Source organism: Vidua chalybeata, chromosome 2, assembly GCF_026979565.1.
Source record: "Vidua chalybeata isolate OUT-0048 chromosome 2, bVidCha1 merged haplotype, whole genome shotgun sequence".
Classification (NCBI taxonomy): domain Eukaryota; kingdom Metazoa; phylum Chordata; class Aves; order Passeriformes; family Viduidae; genus Vidua; species Vidua chalybeata.
Genome location: NC_071531.1, coordinates 85,929,761 through 85,948,956, shown reverse-complemented (window position 1 = coordinate 85,948,956; position 19,196 = coordinate 85,929,761). Strand labels below are relative to the sequence as shown.

General features: G+C 35.4%; 1 protein-coding gene across 1 annotated transcript in view; it reads right to left on the bottom strand.

Moving 5' to 3' along the window:
* DYNC2H1 (dynein cytoplasmic 2 heavy chain 1) overlaps positions 1 to 19,196 on the bottom strand; it is a 146,901-nt gene that overhangs the window by 3,146 nt on the left and 124,559 nt on the right. The window contains exons 86-88 of the mRNA XM_053968680.1: positions 7,788 to 7,897; positions 7,378 to 7,459; positions 946 to 1,062 (exon numbers count right to left, since the gene is read on the bottom strand). Of these exons, the coding sequence (XP_053824655.1) occupies positions 946 to 1,062; positions 7,378 to 7,459; positions 7,788 to 7,897 (309 nt within the window). The remainder of the gene's footprint in view (positions 1 to 945; positions 1,063 to 7,377; positions 7,460 to 7,787; positions 7,898 to 19,196) is intronic.

The window sequence follows — 19,196 nt, the reverse complement described above, 5'->3', positions numbered from 1 at the left end:
CTTTTTTAAACATTTTCTTTCCTAACCAAGCTGGGAGCAATGGTGCAGATGGTGGCTAGCATTTACTTCTGTGTTCAAGGTCTAAATCTGTTGACCTTTATACTTCTAATGCTGTACTATAATATGATGCTATACTTCCCCTGCTGGAAAAAACAATGAGATAAAAACAAAGTTGGGATACAGCAGTGTGTTAGCAATGGAGCTCCGTGCACAATATCTGTCACAATACATAAAAGTCATCATAGTGGTCTAGGCTGTCTCTAGAGTCACACCTGGACAGCTTTATCCCAGATATCTTCTGATGGGATGGACTTCCTAAATGTAGGTGGGATGAATTCTATAATAAGCAATTTTTTAGTTAAAAGACACACCCTTGAATACATTCTATGTGACTTTTTGACTTATTTATCAGCGATTGCTATGACAACTGGAGGGCAGAAGCAGTAACACTTTTTACTGTTTGGATTACTTAGCTTCCATCTTAAAATCTGCAAGTACTGGCATTTTTTTAAATTAGTTTAAGTAGGAAAAAGGCCTTCTTTGCTTACAGCTCACATCATATTCTCTCTTTTTTATTACCAGTGCATTTTACTTTAATATTTAAAATGCAAAGAAAATATATTCTAGGAATGAACTCCCAAACACATGTATATATTTACTAAACACAGGTTTAAAAATATGCTAATGTTTTTAAAACACAAAGAAAAAAAGGTATTACTGAAATAAAGCCCTTGCCTTTATCTAAGTAATAAAAGCTGAAGAATATTAACAAAATTACAATAAGTTTATGTTTTAAATAAATTAACTGATTTTCTTAGTAAAGACTGGAAATTTTATTTTGAAATTAAAGGAAAACAGGTCAGCAACATCATACTGCAAAGCTACTACACAGAAAAAAATACAATTATGGGTCTTGAAAGTTTAGGGCTTTTAATAATTTAGTACCTGTGGAATCCAGGCCATGTAACAAGGGAGAACAGATGACACACTGGGAGAATCATGCAGATTTTCTGAAAGTCGATTTCCATCAAAACGACAACCTTCCAGTTGTAAGCCACTGATCTGCCATGGAAATATAAAATATTCAAACATAAATAACGGAATTAAAATGTCAATAATGATTACACTCTACTTTAATAAATGATGAACCTTTTTACTGTGACCAAATTTTTAAGTAACAGGAAACTAATTACTGTTAGGTTCTTTGTGAGTATAGGAAACATGACTTCAAAGCAAGATCTGGACCACACTTCACTGTGAACTTCCTCTAATTTGGAATCACATTCTTTGAAATGTTGGAGAAAAATACCTGTAAATGTCATCAATCATGAAACTGCAGTTGCCTGGCATTAGATTAATGGAATTACAATAGCAACAGCCAAGTTCACAATCATTACAGTGTCGAGAAGAAGAGAAGAACAATCACCACAATAAGCATGACTTCCTGCTTGGAAGTCTGAGCCCAGCTTTCAAAGAATGGAATGTGCAACTATGCAGCTTCAGCAGAGGCAAACAAAATATATTGAAATAATATGAGAGAAAATTTTATTTAACAAACTCAAGACTTTTTAGACATACCGCTGTTTGGCAAAAAATTAAATAAGAATCACAGATGCTTCTTTAAGTAACTATGCAATGCTTATTTGCAACATGTTTCCAGTGTTTTCTTTTAATTAAGTAATTTCAGCCTCTGAATTACATGTTCTATTTTTTCTTCTCTGGAGTCTTCCATAAGTTAGTGATGTCTATTCTAGATTCCTTAAAAAAATTCCAATATTTGCTGATAGCTTTATTTTCCTCAATACAAATACTACTAGTTTGCTAATAATAATAATAATAATAATAATAATAATAATAACAACAATAATAGTAATTTTGGCCTGCTGAAGTGAGAACTTCAGTTTTAACAGTAATAAAACTTAATTCAATAATAACTTTCGTGCAGCTTTTCAAAAGGCTAACCATCCAGCTGCAGCAGATCTGTAACAGAAGCTACAATCTGAAAATCATCTGTCTGTTATACTATCATACTAAAGCCCTGAATTAAATTTATCATACTGAGGTTGGCTTTCACCAAATGCAAGGTTCATAAAGCAGTGCTGGAATTAGGAAATACAATGTTGCTGGAAATTGGATGAGTGATCACATTAGCAAAATAGAGAAAAATGTCATTTTCCAATATATTTTCCCTTGCAAGAAATTTTGAATCATCTATCGGATTGTAAAAATGGGTTGAAGTAGGATGTTACAATGAAGATCAGTATCATAGAAGATAAAATGGAATTTAACAGTAACACAATGTGGGCTACTGTCATGCATGAAAAGCAATGCTTTCCTCCTCAATGTTAGGGGTTTTTCATTAATAATATTTTAACTGTAAACTAGCTAAGATTACATTTTGCATTTTTAATATCTAATTATTCTTTTGATTGTAGACAGGTATTACACTCTTCAAGAATTTGCTTCTTTAAACTCATGTTTCTCTTTTAATGCTGAGCTGGGAACTCTTCCCTACAATGTACAAGATGCAGATTTACACATTCTAATATGAAAAAAAAAAAAGTTATAAAACATGTCATTTAAAAAAGACATAGAATATAGCTGTGTTTCTCCTTGGACAGACAGTGACCAGAGAAGTGACAATGTTCTTTGGAGCAATCTGTGCTTCATACAGACTAGGACTTACAGTGAAACCACCAAAGCTGTGGAAAACCTGAGCCAAAAACAACCCCAAATGGAAAGTTCAGAGTAGACTTTTTGTCTTACTTTTACACAAATTTTACAAAGATTCATCTCCTGTGTTATTCTTTCTGTCCTTCTTGCTTTCTGCAGGGAATATTTTTAGGGACCATAGTTAAAAAACCTTGGCAAAGTTATTGCACAAAGATTGGTCTAATGAAGAGGTTTTAAAGTTTGTTGCAAGCGTGTTCAAAGGTCTGGCCATCCTAAACATCTCTGAAAGAAATTTCTATAGAATTAGGTCACCTATTGAAAAAGCTTTTTACTGCATGTTTCTTCTTTTGATATCGGCAGTCCCTTTGACATTATAGTTATGTAAAATACCATTTGACCTCCTGGAAGACTTTTCCTGGAAACCAATGGTAGAAACTCCTTTGAAGATTAAGACCAAATTTTTACTTTCATTCAATATTAAAAGACATTAAGAAAAAAACCCACCAATATTAGAACAATGTACTTTCCAATACCATTTGACTGAGTACACCCATAGCCATGTTTTCATTTCTATAGAAAACAGTACAGAGAAATTACAAGTACTATGAAAGACATTAATTTTGCAGCATCTGTAATATAATCATAGTATCTTTGAAACTCACCAGAGAGTAATGGCAGAAGTTGACCATAATTTTTAATTCTTACAATGAATTTGGTCATTCACAGCTATCAGTACTATTTTAGGTTCAAAAAAGCTATTTTTACACATTACAGACTATGTTTCTTTAAAATACTTTTGTAGAAAGTGTGCTGATACCACGGTCCGAAGCATGTCTGTTTCCAAATTTCAAATTCTCTGCAACAGATTTTCCCTTACTAATTAATGCCATAATTTTCCCTTACATGATCCAAACTGCAGCAGAATTTGGGAAGTCATATTTTCACTTCATTACCTCTACAGGCCTCCATCATTAATTTATTGATATTTCAGGATGGAGGTATACTGTAAAAAAAGACCTCTCAGGATGCCTTTTATCTATCTATCTATCTATCTATCTATCTATCTATCTCTCTCTCTCTCTCTCTCTCTCTCTCTCTCTATATATATATATATATATGTATCTGTCAGTTGCTAAGAGTATAGTTTTGATATTAATACTCATATTGTGTATTTGAGACTCTCAGTAATTTTTTATTTTTCACTGTGTATATTAAGTTCTACCCAAAGTGAAATTACTTACTACCCAAAAAGTCTCTTGCCATGTTTCTGCCTTTCTTTCACTCTTTTCTACAATATAGAAAATGGAATGCCAAAAGGAATGACTACCTGCTGTGGTACAACAGCACAATCAGTGCACAAAGCAAACAGAAGAGATGCATTTGCATATCAATATGTGATTTTAGTGCAATAGCCATACATTTTCAGTATCTTTTGTTAAAGCAACCTGGAGTGATAATAAAGAAAGTGTAATTTCATACAGATTGATTCTAAGTGATACTGAGGAAGGTGTAATTTTATACGGATAGATTCTAAATCAAATATTCATCACATCCTACTAGAGGAGATCCACTCCACATCATGCATCTAAACCATCACCTGAATTAACACTGATAATTTAACATCTCATTTGATAATTCATGTAAGACTAAGGTGTATTCTTGGCCTGATTGAGTGTTCCTCTGCCTACTTTGCAGTTTCAATGACAGTTCTAGCACTGCATGCTTCTAACTTACAGATGATCATAGGGTAAATAATTTGTATTTTTAGGCATAGAAAGGTCAACCATCTACAGTTGCTGAAAATTGATGCCATTTTTTAAAATCACGGCAAGACCGAGAAAGCATTTTCATCATACAGATTGTAAGGACATCTCCTTTTTTCATTATCACAGAAAAAAATCTAAGTCATCAAAACCTTTTAAAATAAAAAAGTAAGAAAAAATCTTGAAGAATGTGTCTTCAAAACCATGCCTGACAGTCTTCCTAAGAAGTTATACGAAATATGTGCGACTATCAGGTTTAAATTCACCTGCATTCCTGCTTGTGCCAGTCCTTCAACAGAGACATTCCATTAGGCTTTTAAATATTTGTTGATTCAAGGACTTGTGCACAACTCTCCAAAACCCTGAAACAGTGTCCCCCAACTCTGTGAGTACAGAATTAAGTCTCTCAGTAGAGTTAATTACATAAGGTTAAATAATACCATTAGCATCAATGAGACTGATAAACCTCAGACTGATAAACCTCAAACCAAACCTATACCATGGTTTGGTTCCTATAGGGGAGTCTGGTAAGCTAGAATTTCTGATTTAGGTGGGATAAAACAAGGTTCAGCTATCTCACTACAGTTTTTGTTTAAGGACTTATCTATTCTGCTGATGGAATTCTTTTTTTTTTTTTTTTTTTTTGAGTTCCCACTCAGAATAGGTTCCCATTCAATAAGGTTAGCCTGAATTCTTGAAACTGCAGATAAAACATTTACTTTACCAGTATTAAAATTCATACTGCTCTGGTGAACCAACCTTAATGTACAATCCAAAGGATCCTGATCAAATAAGACATATTTTAGAGAATTATTTTTCTGAATCAGTGACACTTTTATGCCCTAGTTATAGTCCTTGTAGTATATAGCTTTACTAGTGGAAAAATTTCCCCTCAGTTCTCCATGAGCATGAGGAAGGACTCATGGTAGGGAAACCTAAATATTCAGCATTGCAATTTTTTCCATTCATCAAAGATTAAAAGGAGCAGTGAAAATACTAGTGATTTCTTACTAATAGAGAATCAATGAGTATTTCTCTTACAGAGGAAAAGATAATATTCAAATCAAGTGAAGAAACTTGACAGGATTCTTATGTTTTGTTTAAAATAACCACTCACTGAACTGCTTGTTATATTCCAGGGGAAGAAAATTTCCTCTTAAACAAAATTCTCTTTTGATTTTCAATCCCTCTTAGAATATGACACATTCTTGTAAAGCAAGAGATCATATATATTAACCTTTTTACTTACACGATATAGACTGCTAACAATGTACTTTAACTAGTATTGCCAAAAATTTACCACGTAAGTTCTCAGACAGTAAAGCATTTTAAACTTCAGTTAGAAGTTTAATAAAACTCTTTCCTCTCATTCTATATTTGCCAAGCAGCTCTTTCAATCTGGCAACTGTAAAATTTTGTGGTTTTTTTTAATATATGAATATACTGAGATATGTTATTTAGGAGTTGTGGTACTTGACATTGACTTCTGCATTTTTTGAAAATGTTAAGATGGTTTTGAAGAACTTCAAGCTTCTACAGTCTGCAGCTGATAGTCAGTCTACTAGAATGACTGGTCTGAGATGTGAAATTCAATTTTGACTTACTGCTATGGCCTTAGAAGCCTATCCTGAATCTGTAACCTCAGACCATGTGATTTGCAGGCTCCAAGGTTTGTCATATACCAGGTTTATACCAAGCCCTAAAAGTTCCCTGGTTTATTTATCTCCAAGTTCTACACCCCTGTCTTCTCATGCTTCCTATGAAATGAAGCAGGCAATCATTACTCTTATTTAAATATCAAGATTGAAGAATTTGTAAAATTATATTCTCTAGTTCCTACAGGAATTAATTCAACAAAGTTCAAAAGACTGCACTGTATTTAGGGCAGATTGGATGATTACAGTTATCTTTACTGGTTTTGCAATATATTAATATTTTAGGAATATAAAATCTTACATATTCTGTACTAATAGTTTTTGGCAGTGTCAGGAGCCAGCCCAGAACCCTAATATCTTCCACAGCCTTGTGTCTGTCTGCATTATTAGACTAGAGAAGGTCCCTGCCACTTGTTCTCTCTCTCCTAATCCAGCAATCTCTGCTTTAGCTGCATGGGGCCCACAGTTGCTGTTGAGTGCCCTGTATTGGGTACAAGTGCCTCTGTGAGGATGTGGTTTTAAGGGCTGTGCTCCATGCTGAACACAGAACTTGGAGCTGTGCAGCATCATTTTGGGATCAACATGCCTGTAGGAAGACACAGCACAGAAAACTTATTTTGTCAATTCCCTACAAAATTAAGTATAAAAAAAGGTGCACAGAGACCTGTGCTGAGCAAAGTGGCAGTTTTACCCTGAGTGTTAAGAAGCTGAATCAAACCACTTGAGGATTCATCTCTACTTTGCTTTCAAAGCAATCAGTGGTGACTTTATGGCTGCTGGCTGTAGGCTTAACTAATCATTAAAATTTGTTGGGTTTTTTTCCTATCAAAAACTAGTCATCTTATAGTTTACTTTGGTTTACTTCCTTAGTGGTCTCCTTTCAGTGATTAAAGAAATGCTAACACTTGGCCTTAGGCTTACAGATTTACATGTGCATTTCCTCTGGCTACCAGCCACTGTCTATCTGGACAAGAGCGAGATTTTAACTCATAAAATTGCAGCTTCAATTTTCATCTAAGAGGTGGTTGAAGAGAAGGGAGCAATAAGCTTAATTTTAAAATGAGAACAGTGACCAGGGAGGAGAAAAAAGATAATTGCCTTCCTTTTCTAATTTCTGTGGAATTTTGCACTGCCATTTTAACAGCTGTATACCATTCACCAGCCTTTTTCTCTCAGGTACACCAATTATTTATAGCTCAGTTTTCCAGAAAGTGTATGGACAGATGACTTGGAATATACTGATAAATCCTAGTAAAACATCCTAGAAAAACATCAGAGTAAAATACCTTAACTTGGAGTTTGCCTTCCTGTATTCGCCCTTTCCATGAAGCTGTAAATTTAAGACTGTCCACTGAACACCCCATTACTCTGCAATGGAAACACACAGACAGTAAATCTTACAGATGTGTAACAACAGGATATCAAACACAAAACCAAACTCAATGTATTTTCAATGTGTACCATATGATACTAAGTCTTGCTTTGAAGAAAAATACATCTCTAACTGAAAAAAGAAAAAATCAGCATTTAAACAGGTAACAGTTATTTTACTTCAAGGCAAGAAATAAAAATAAGATTACTGATGACAGCAATTGACATAATTTTTTGGCTCTGTGTCCTCAAAATGAAATAGCCATCCTCACACATAGGGAACAATGGCACATTAGCACAAATAGACACATTCTTTTTCCCTCACCTTGCAGTCTCCTGGCGTAAGGCATTGAGAAATGTGTCTGGATGAAACAGCTCAGAAAGGTCAAGGGTGTCTGACAACAGTTTCTGTTTCTCTGCTTTTTCTACCCAATTCTAAATGAGAGAATAAAAAAAATTTAAAAGAAATCCTGAAATAACTGAAATTATTACCTGATTTTTCAACATTTTGAGTTAATGTGGGTATGTCAAATATTATGATTAATAAAAAATGTTTGTGTAAACATACTGTAACCTCAAAGCTTAATATTAATTTCTATTATTTCATACTGGTAAAAAGGAAATGAATATCCTTTTAAAATATAAAGAAAATGAGCAGTTTATGTGTAACATGACTGATGCATTCTAAATAAACTCATGTTTCATTCTTTGTTAATTGCAGCTTACTTTGTACAGCGAAAAGTTATCATTGTACAGTGAAAATTATAATTTCAACAATTCTATCATTGTTGAAACCGTATTTCACCTTTACTTACTGTGGAGTTTATGTTTTCCATCAAAATAGCTGTCATTTCTGTCTTTGCTTTAATAAATTCAGGAAAATAACTGCATTCCTTTTAGGTACGCTTTAAGATCATTTTTTCATATAAATGGCATATTATATTGAAGAAACACTTGATTTTCAATCTGCAGTAACAGTTTTTATAAGTACTTGCCAACAGGTTTTTAAAATATTTCCTACTACTAGGTTGATGCTGCCATTTTTAGTACATTAGTTGGAGACATGAATTCACAGAATTGATTATAAGATAAAAACTGGAGTCTGTTATACATGGCAATAAATGAATCTAATGAAGGTGAGGGGAATAACTGTCCTCAATTATCCTTACAGAGCACATGCCTCAACCTTCTTCCACTCTTTTTTACAGGCAGCTGTGAAGCCTGTTAGAAGCTGCAAGCTTGGAATTTCTCACCAATGCAACACCTTTACACTCTCATGTGCCAACATGAGAAAAGAGACACACATTGCACCTCGCCATCTTTATAAACCACACATCCTAAGAAATGCAGTCTTAGTTTGATCCTCAAGACATTAATGATCTCAGACAAAGAATTTGCTCTCTTCAGACAAATTATTTAGGTACCTGACTGGTTATGCAACAGTCCGCACTCAAAATCCTCTTCTGAAACGCTTACAATGCATCTCTTTGGTACAATTTATTTATATGATATAGTCACAGTCCTAACTATGGCACTGTAGTATGAACCTGAAGTCTTTGTGTAACCCGCCCTACAAGTAAGCTCTTCACAGATAGATTAAGTCTTCAAGGCCAAGCTGGATGGGGCTCTGATCAATCTGGCCTAGTGGAAGGTGTCCCTGCCTATGGCACGGGGCTTGGAACCAGATGATACTTAAGGTACCTTCCAACCCAAACCATTCTGTGATTCTACAAATACTAAGATAGAAACTAATCAGATAATAAGATTCCACATGCTATCACTGAACAGGGAAAGATAAGCCCCACTCCTTTCTAAATACCAGCTCCCAGGAAATGATAAAATTGCTGTAGTCACTGAATAAAAATCTTGGAAGTTACACTCTCATCACACAATGTACCTGCCAAGCACCCTATTACGTTTAGAAATTACTTTATTGTATTGTTTGAACTGCTGACAGATGAATAATTCCATAGAACCATTTTGGAAGTGAAAGAATCATCGAAAATTCAAGTAGATTAACACTCAGTAAAGTTTTATTTATTTTGGCAACATGTCACATATCTCCATAATGTTTCCACCATGTTCAAGCCTTTAATCAGTGTTTTTTTTTATCTGCCACATCCCTGATTACAAGCCCTCAACCCAAATGATTATGAATCAGTTCAGAGATTTCTGCTTTCCATTTTCATTAGGTAAATGTACACAGTTAATGACTCTTGTCTGCACAATTCTTTTAATGATTTTATATAACTTTATGAAACTTACAACTTCAATTTCTTTTATCAAATAGCAGTAAATGTATTCTGATTAGGAGAGGTTTTGTAAATTGTTTTATGTAATAGAAGTAGACATCACTTCAACTTGTAATTAATATAATCATTATATTGCTGTCATCAAATAAACTTTTAATGTAACTGCTAAAGAGAAACAGTGTCAGGAACACATATGTTTATATCACCCAATTAAAAGACCAGTATGGGTAATATTAATTCTGAACTCATATAATTAAGTAACACTAGGATGTACACAATAACAAAAACTTTCATTAGATCACAAAAGCAAAATTGTAATGTCTTGTACTGCTCTATATAAAGCTGAATATGAAGCTCATTTACATCCATTTAAATAAATAATTTTAGATGCAATCAAATGTATTTTACAACCCAATTGTAAAAAATATCCTTATGTTTATTTTAGTCCTATGAGATCACATGACAGGCTATAAGAGAAATGCTACAGTCTCAAAAGACAACGCCACTCTATTAACAGATCGTTGCCACTGGTAGTCCCACTGCCATAAGGCTGGAAGAGATCAGGTGTTGATGGGAAGGAAGTTGAAGCTAAGCTGTAGAAAGACTGAAGTGATTTTCTTGAAGGGGAGAAATCATGTAATAGATAACATCCCTTCCCCACCCCAAATCTAATAGAAACATGTACTGACTGCATTTGTCAAAGTGATGAAAAGTTGTTTGACTTCTTATTCATCTTGGATGCCATACAGCATTTCAGTCTGAAGGTCCTTCTTCCATCACCAAATTTTATACAACTATGTAACTATTATACCAACAATGAGGTCCACAAGTCTGAATATCCTAACCTTGAAAATAAGTTTATTCCAAGATGTAAAAAAAAATCTATCATCTTACTCTTCTTTGCAACTGTTTATTTCAAAATTTCATTATTTCAATATTTTCTGAATATTTCTTATTACAATTACACTAGAAATTTAACTGTCTGTGATAGATTAATTTAGAAAATTATTATTATTATTAATATAGTATCAAAACATATCAGTGATACCCAAAATGCTTGCAAAGTAATTCCTGGCAGGATATTTCAAAACTTCCATTAATTTGGGGTTCTGTTTGCTATAATAAAAACATTTTCTTGTCTTCTTTTTACCCTTACAAAACCAAGTCTATTAGCATGGTCTCAGGTAGTTCAAATAATATCTTTTCATGCATCTTAACATCCAATAAACATCTATTCTACTTTCAGAGAGAAGTCTTCCTTATCATCTATAATCCCAAAGTACACTGAGCACCTCATTGAACAGTGGAAGGAATAAGGAGGCTGTCAGATTTTCACATTATTATTTATAGAGCTTTAGGATCAAAGAACTTCTCTAAAATGAAGCAAGTACTCTTCCTTCACCAGTTTTAATTAATTCCAAGTGTATATTCTTCTACTGCATTTTTATATTGCTGTGGTCCCCAAAGAGAAACACACTGAAAAAAGAGAATCATATAAATCACCACAGAAGTGATTTCATTTTTGTGCCTAGATGGAAAACTGTATTCAGTGTTACATGCATATGCATAGCCGGGAACCATACAGTATAATTCTGTTTTTTCTACTAGTTTTAGAAGTTTTCCACATTACTAGGGAAGAAAGTGTAGAACTTTGGCTAAGTCTGAGAGCAAATGATGGTGAGTAGCACTGCTAGGGGAGCAAGTATTCAGTTAACTGGAGTTTAGACTGAGCCAAGGTCAAACAAGCAGTTATGCTACAGTCCCATTTTCCTCACAGTGCAGCAGCTGTTCTACAGGTGTGCTCCAAAGTGGAAAACACCAGCAGGAGTGACAGTACTACAGCTCAAAGAAATTAAATAGATGGATTTTTCCAGGCACTGAGCCCAGAAAGGGTAATGCCTAGGGTTCTGAGAAACAACAGGTATACAACAATTTGCTCCCTTGTGGTAATTCTTTGCATGTGAAATCCTTGAGCCATTATTCTTGAGGGAGTTATCCTATATTAAATGAAAGTATGAATACTGCAGTATTTCAGGCATATGACAAGGTGTTGGCCCATACTTACAACTGATAAATAACACAGTAATTTAATTTGGAGTTTATGTTTGGTTTAAAATTTTTACTCCTTTCCTTTCCTTTCCTTTCCTTTCCTTTCCTTTCCTTTCCTTTCCTTTCCTTTCCTTTCCTTTCCTTTCCTTTCCTTTCCTTTCCTTTCCTTTCCTTTCCTTTCCTTTCCTTTCCTTTCCTTTCCTTTCCTTTCCTTTCCTTTCCTTTCCTTTCCTTTCCTTTCCTTTCCTTTCCTTTCCTTTCCTTTCCTTTCCTTTCCTTTCCTTTCCTTTCCTTTCCTTTCCTTTCCTTTCCTTTCCTTTCCTTTCCTTTCCTTTCCTTTCCTTTCCTTCCTTTCCTTTCCTTCCTTCCTTTCCTTTCCTTCCTTTCCTTTCCTTCCTTCCCTTCCCTTCCCCTTCCCCTTCCCCTTCCCCTTCCCCTTCCCCTTCCCCTTCCCCTTCCCCTTCCCCTTCCCTTCCCCTTCCCCTTCCCCTTCCCCTTCCCCTTCCCCTTCCCCTTCCCCTTCCCCTTCCTTCCCACTGGCTACCACTTTAAACCAAATACTATTAAAAGCTTTATTTCAGTTTTCCACACCTCAGAGCCCCTGTTTGTTGAGGAAGTCTGAGCAATAACACAACAGCACAGTGTTACAGCATGAATGTTTCAGGTCCCTTAGCATCAGCATGCTGGCTAACCATGTGCTAGAAGCAGATACATAGTAAGGTACAGCTGACAGAAACATTAGCAGATGTGATCTTATTCTCATTACTGTATTAGTTCATTTTTTTATCGAAATAGGAACTTAACTTCCCCTGAATTTCTGTTTCCTACATTTAATATGGATAACAGAATGATGTATAGGAACTGTAACAACATACAAGTTGTTATGATTGACATCTGCCAAAAATACCTACTTCCAGATATTTCCTGTATGATTACTAAACACAGAATCCTGTTAGGCAATACTCTTTTGCTTCACGCCTTCTAGATTCTTCTTTCCCAAGTACATCAGTCACCAGGCACTAGATTGCATTTGCAGTTACACAGCAGAGTATAACTGAGTAAGGAAGTCTAAGAACTGGAACTATTACTTGGTGGAACCAACTCCCCATCTCCAATAATAAGTTGCAAGGGACAGAAAACAGTGGCATACAATATTCATTTGTAGGTAACAGACTAGACTGCCTACAATAACCCTTGGACAAAGTCAGGACTACATCAAACATAAATCCTTTGCAGAGCTCTAGAGCAGGGATGCTGAAATCTATATTGTGATGGTACTGGTGTGACTAAACAGGGCTACAGAATACTCAATATATTAGCCACTGGTAATGATGGGAAGCACTGCAGTAATTTCTTTTACAGTGCCAGCTTGAAGGCTATGTTACAATGAAGAGAGCAAACAGAGAACTGCTTACTTTGCTATGGCTCGTTTTCCCTAGTAACACCCCATGAGATACAGATTTTTCATTAGCATCTCCCTCACAGTCCTTGCTCCTCTGCTGAAACAATGACCCCTTGAACAGCAGTCACTGGTCTCTCTCCATTTTTTCATTCTTGTTTACCAGTAATTTATTTTTTGTTACCATCCTCTCTTAAGGCTGTCAAAATACAGAGAAAATCTCTCACCCATGCCTGTGTCACAGAACTCTACTATATTAGCAACTATTGAGGCTTAACCTAACTCTCAGATAAATAAGAATGTTAATCAAACAGTCTAAAGCATTCTAATCAGAAAATGTTTAACTCTGTGGGGCCCATATCACAAAATACCTAAAAGATACCACAATTAAAAGGCAAAGAAGGAAATCTGGGTTTTTTTTTTTACGTTAGAAAAAGAGATCACAGAATGGAAACAGTGACTGATGAAACTTCATTTAAACAAAGGAAGTAAATGATGTCATGGCTAGTCTGTGATGTGGCACCCTGGCACATCATGCTAGCTCATGCTCAAGCTGTTTACACTCCATTAAACAGAACACTCCAACACTGTTCAGATTAGCAAATAGCTTGTTCAAAAAAGAGATACTGCCCAGAGTAGCAAATAGTTTGTTCAAAAAAGAACAACTTTGTGTAGACACAGAATATAATTAAGTTTTTAATTTTTTAAATTAATGCAGTAGGCTAGTATGGATTGTTGTTTGCTCCTACATTGTAAAGAGTAGGACATAACTTTATGCAGTTAGCATAAAGGTACCTCAAGTGCAGCATATCAGCTCTCTGAAGCTCATAGAACCTTTTCTTAAACCCAAAGGCAAATTTCTTTTGTTGTGGCCAATCCCTAAAGAATAGCTCATCATAAAGGCTGTAGGTCTCTTTCATATGTTCAGTCACACCTGAAAGTTAAGAGAATGCTGAAGAGCATTAGCATGGCATAAAATTTCATTCACACCTGTTCTCAGGAAGCAACTCAGAAAAACATACATTAGGGAGCAATTTAAGGAAAAAATATTGCACATTTTGTTAAACAGCACACTTTTTTTGTTATATTTTTAAATTAATTTTTGTTTTTATTTAACTATAATGGATTTTTAAATTACTTCCACTGTAGAAATAATTTATTCATAAAATTAAGTATTTTGGCACCCAATCCAATTCAGAGTAGCTCCAAATTCAACACCAATTTAGGTTGCTCAGTCTACTGTAGTTCTGTGTATCTCCAAAGATACCTCCACAAATCATGTATTTCCACAAACATCTCTGGACAATATGGGTAATGTTTTTTAATTTAGAAGCCGACAACTAGACAAGTGATTCAGATGTGGCCTCAAAAGTGTGGCCTCAAAACTGCCTTTGACCCTTAGTAAGGTCATTAGGAATTTTGCATTTCTATGGTATCTTTGGATATACACATTGGTTTCAGTTTTATTATTCTAGTAATATCTTAATGTGTTTCTTATTTGATGGATTCTTCTGTTGATATATTCAAATCATTACTTTTTACTTTCTCAGCGTGATAAAATACATGAATACACATGACAGAATAAATCTTTTTCATAGCTTTGCAATCTGCATATCTGAAGAATGAATAATATTTGGTTTAGTTCTAAATTATTTACAGCCTTTTGCCTGATATATTAGTAATTTCAATTGCTTAATTTATCGCATGGGATAATGAAATATTAGAAATAATACTGAAAATGTTAATTATAGAAAACCTATAAGAAAACCCACTGTGTGTATAAGGAAAAGCACATACAACACTGCAAAACAGTATAAAACTGACAGGAATTTTGAAATTCAAGTTCAGACATAAAGAACAGATTTCTCATTGGATCATAACTCTCTTAGTTCAGAGTGACTGTGTGGAATTACCACTACAAATATATCAATATGCTTTTGCATATCCTCCTCCATGTAAGGGCACACATTCTAATTTAGTTACTATTTATAGCACTCAGCTGAACACACTGGGAAACACTATAGAGCAGGAGGCCATTTATCCTTCCTGCCTTTAAGCATCACTTACACACCTTAAATAGGGATCGAAGCTTCCCATCACTCTTAACAACTCTTCTACTTTGACTCAAGATTTGGTTTCTTTTTTCTTCAGTTATGAACCTTGCTGAACATTCAGAGACAAAGACCATACCAAAAAGAACTCTACTAAGAACAAAATCAAATAACAAAATGAACAAAACCCCAAATCTGAATGCCTTTCTGTTGACTTCAGTTTTAAAATGCAGTCATGTCTGTTTACAGGATTGCTGAGTGCACTTGCATCCTGCTCTGATTGCTTGATTTCACTGTGAATTCCCAAGAGTAAAACTACTGCACACTCAGCAGATAAAGAAGGGTTTAGTCAAGAATTATTCTTATGATGCTTTTCCTTCACAAACTAAATTTGAATTGACAGCCTTGAAACTTAAAAGGCTCTGAAATTTTAAATATTTTTTATATATTTGCAAAGGGATACAATATGAAACTGTATAATTTCAAATTCAGTAATATGGCATCTCCTTCAAAGAAAGGTCAAGATGCGGTTACATTTCTGCCTTCCCCCAAAGAAAAGGATGCTAATTAGGAATGATGCTCGCTTGTGGAATGGAAATCTGTTTCTAATGAAAAATGGGCTTATTTTTTAAATACATATCTGCAAATGATATTTGAGAAATAGTTACAGCATGTTACCATTGATTTTGACCTATTAAAATCTCAAAACAGGAGATGAAATATTTTGCAAACTGTTACACCAGCCCAGTTCCCAGCAAACCATCTAGAGGTTAAAAAAGCGCCACAATCATATTACATTTTAGTTACAAAACTAATTTATTTCTACATATTCCACATAATTTATTTCTATGTATGAACTTCTAAGTATGAAATCAGAATTACAAATAAAACAGTAATGTATTTTGAATAGATTGCTTACTTTTAGTAGATAGAATATTTCTGTCAGTATAGTGGTGATCAGAACAGCAAGTTACTGAAACCAAGGGCAAGTCCCGCCTAACCAACCCAGTGGCCTTTTATGATGGAGTGACTTTAGCTCTGGGCAAGGGAAGGGCTACAAATTGGGATTTATGAGCTAAATATCTGGATTTCTATAACGCCTTTGACATGGTCCCTCACAGCATCCTTCTCTTTCAGCCAGAGAGAGATGGATTTGATAGGTAGATTGTGAGATTGATAAGAAATTGGTTGGATGGTCACATCCAGAGGGTGTTGATCAATGACTCAGAGACCCAATGAACATCAGAACATCAGTGACAAGTGGTGCCTCCCCAGAGGTCCACACTGGGACCAGTGTGACTTAATATCTTCATTAATGACATAGATAAAGGGATCAGGTGTAACCTCGTCATCTGAAGGACAGGATGCCACCCAGTGGGACCCAGGCAGGCTTGAGGAGTGGAGCCCTTGGAATCTCATAAGGTTTTACAAGACCAACTACAAGGTGCTGCTCCTGGGTCATGGCACCCCCTAGTACCAGCACAGGCTGGGGATGAGCAGATGGAGAGCAGCCCTGCTGAGAAGGACTTGGGGGTGCTGGTGGGTGAGAGGCTGGACACGACCCAGCAATGTGCACTCACAGCCCAGGCAGCCAATGGTGTCCTGGGATGCATCCAAAGCAGCGTGGGCAGCAGGGCCAGGGAGGGGATTCTGCCCCTCTGCTCTGCTCTGCTGAGACCCCACCTGCAGTGCTGCATCAGCTCTGGGGTCCCAGCACAGGGAGGACATGGACCTGCTGGAGTGAGTCCAGAGGAGGACACCAGGATGATCAGATCATTTCTCCTATGAGGAAAGGATGAGAGACTTGAGATTGTTCAGCCTGGAAAAGAGAAGACTTCAGGCAGACCTAACTGCAACCTTTTGTACCTGATGGGAACCCTACAATAAAGATGGAGAGAGATGACAAGGGCATGTAGTGACAGGACAAGGGGGAATGGCTTCAAACTGAAAGAGGGTAAATGTAGGTTAGGTATTAGGGAAGAAGTTTTTTCTGTGAGGGTGGATGAGGTATTGGAACAAGTTGTCCAGAGGAGTTGTGGGTGCCCCATTCCTGGAAGTGTTCAAGGTCAGGCTGGATGTGGGTCTGAGCATTGATCTAGTGGCAGGTGTCCCTGCCTATGCCAGGGGGTTAGAACAAGATGGTCTTTAAGGTCCCTTCCAACCAGAACCTCTCTCTAATTCTAAGTTGTCTTAAAAAAGCAAAACAGATTGATGGGATGAACCTACAAATTGGTGCATTATCATGTGCTGCAGCCTTCTCATTTATTAATGGATGGAATTTAAAATTACCAGTCTTTGACAGAACAACATAAGGACTCATTTTAATATGTGAATGATAATAACATAGTTTTCTACCACTTGTATTAAAATTAACCTTTTTTGCTTGAGCTTTTGTCAGACAAGACTATCCATTTTACTCTGCTTTCTCTTTTGCAGACAGCTCTGTCCATGATAAAGGAGCTACAGTGAAAAACAAGTTATTAGAAACAGAGCAATCTCCACTTTTAATTTTGACATATTAAATCCATAAAATTGATCATTATTTTATCATTGCATCTTTTCAGCTTTCTTCCTGTATTGTGAAAATGTATCTTGTAGCTCAAAGAGAAAAATTAATGAATGATCACTATTTTATTAGTTTAAATAAACAACATCAACTACAGCTTTACATATTATACAATATATAGTAGAGCTTTTTGTAATTTACTAAGTATATAAATACTATCTTGCATTCATAGAAGAAATACAGAATACAAAGTCTAGGATTTTTTTAATTTGAACTAGGTTAGGAAAAAAAGATGATTTTCTTTAATATATGGTAATTTCTCAGAGACACAATGTCCATAGAGACAATGACCTGGGTTTGTCTTCTTTTATTCAACACTTACAAAAAGTCCTTTTGTGAGTAATTATCTCCTGCAATAAATATTTTATAATCAAAGAGCTGAATAATTGGTTACCACTATGATAAGGGGTGCTGCTCAAACTTCTAGTTACAAGGTAGTATTTCATAATTTCAACCGAACAGCCATTCTCACAAAACATGCCTAGAATTTCAAGAGTTTAATGAACAGCTGTTGAATTCTGTTGAAACAAATTACTTTCCTCAACAGTTAAGCCTGGTGTTTATTAAAACACCCATAACTTGTGGATGCTTCAGTTTAACAGAGCACCTAACACTCACTGGAAATAAGCTTCAACAGCTCACAATGAAACCAAAGGAAATGCAGGTAGTAATATTTTCCCTTTTCCAATGCTGCTTTTTAAAAACTGTTTCTCCAATTTTTTGTGCAACTGTTTTTTGTGCAAAAGGCATGTTTTTCCAAAACTTGACATAAGTCTTGCTAATTGGCAACCGAAATTATTTACCTTTGAAATTGCACAATTTTCAGATTTAGTGCTAAACCCACTGTATTTTAGAGGAAAACAAACATTTCACTACAAAAAAAAGTTATATTTTGTTTTGAGCATCACAATATATGAAAGATATTATATAATTAGAGACTGTCCCAAGGAGGGCTGCAAATATGGTAAAGGGCCTGGAGGGGAAACTGTATCAATGCATGAACACAGCTTTCTGTAAGAGCACAAAAATGCTTCAGATTCTGCTTTAATTTCCTTGGACGTTAGCTCTTATTTCAATGCACAACTCCCGTCCATGTCCAAAACTTTCATCTCACATTCTGTTTGGTCCCTTGTTTGGATGATGCATCTTTACAAAGCACTACTGCTGTGTATCAGCCATTACTTCATCAATGCAATCTATGTGAGACTGATTAGAAGGGACATGATAAAACAGCGGCTGAGAGTTTCAAATTTGCCTATTAGAGACAAACAAAACATTTTTTTAGTAATACTTTCAAATTTCCAATTTTTACCAAGCAGTTATCAATTAGATATAAGGTCTTAAAAGATATATCCTGGCTAATAAATTTGGAAAAAAGTGGAATCATTTTGCAACATGATGAGAACTGAGGGAGCCA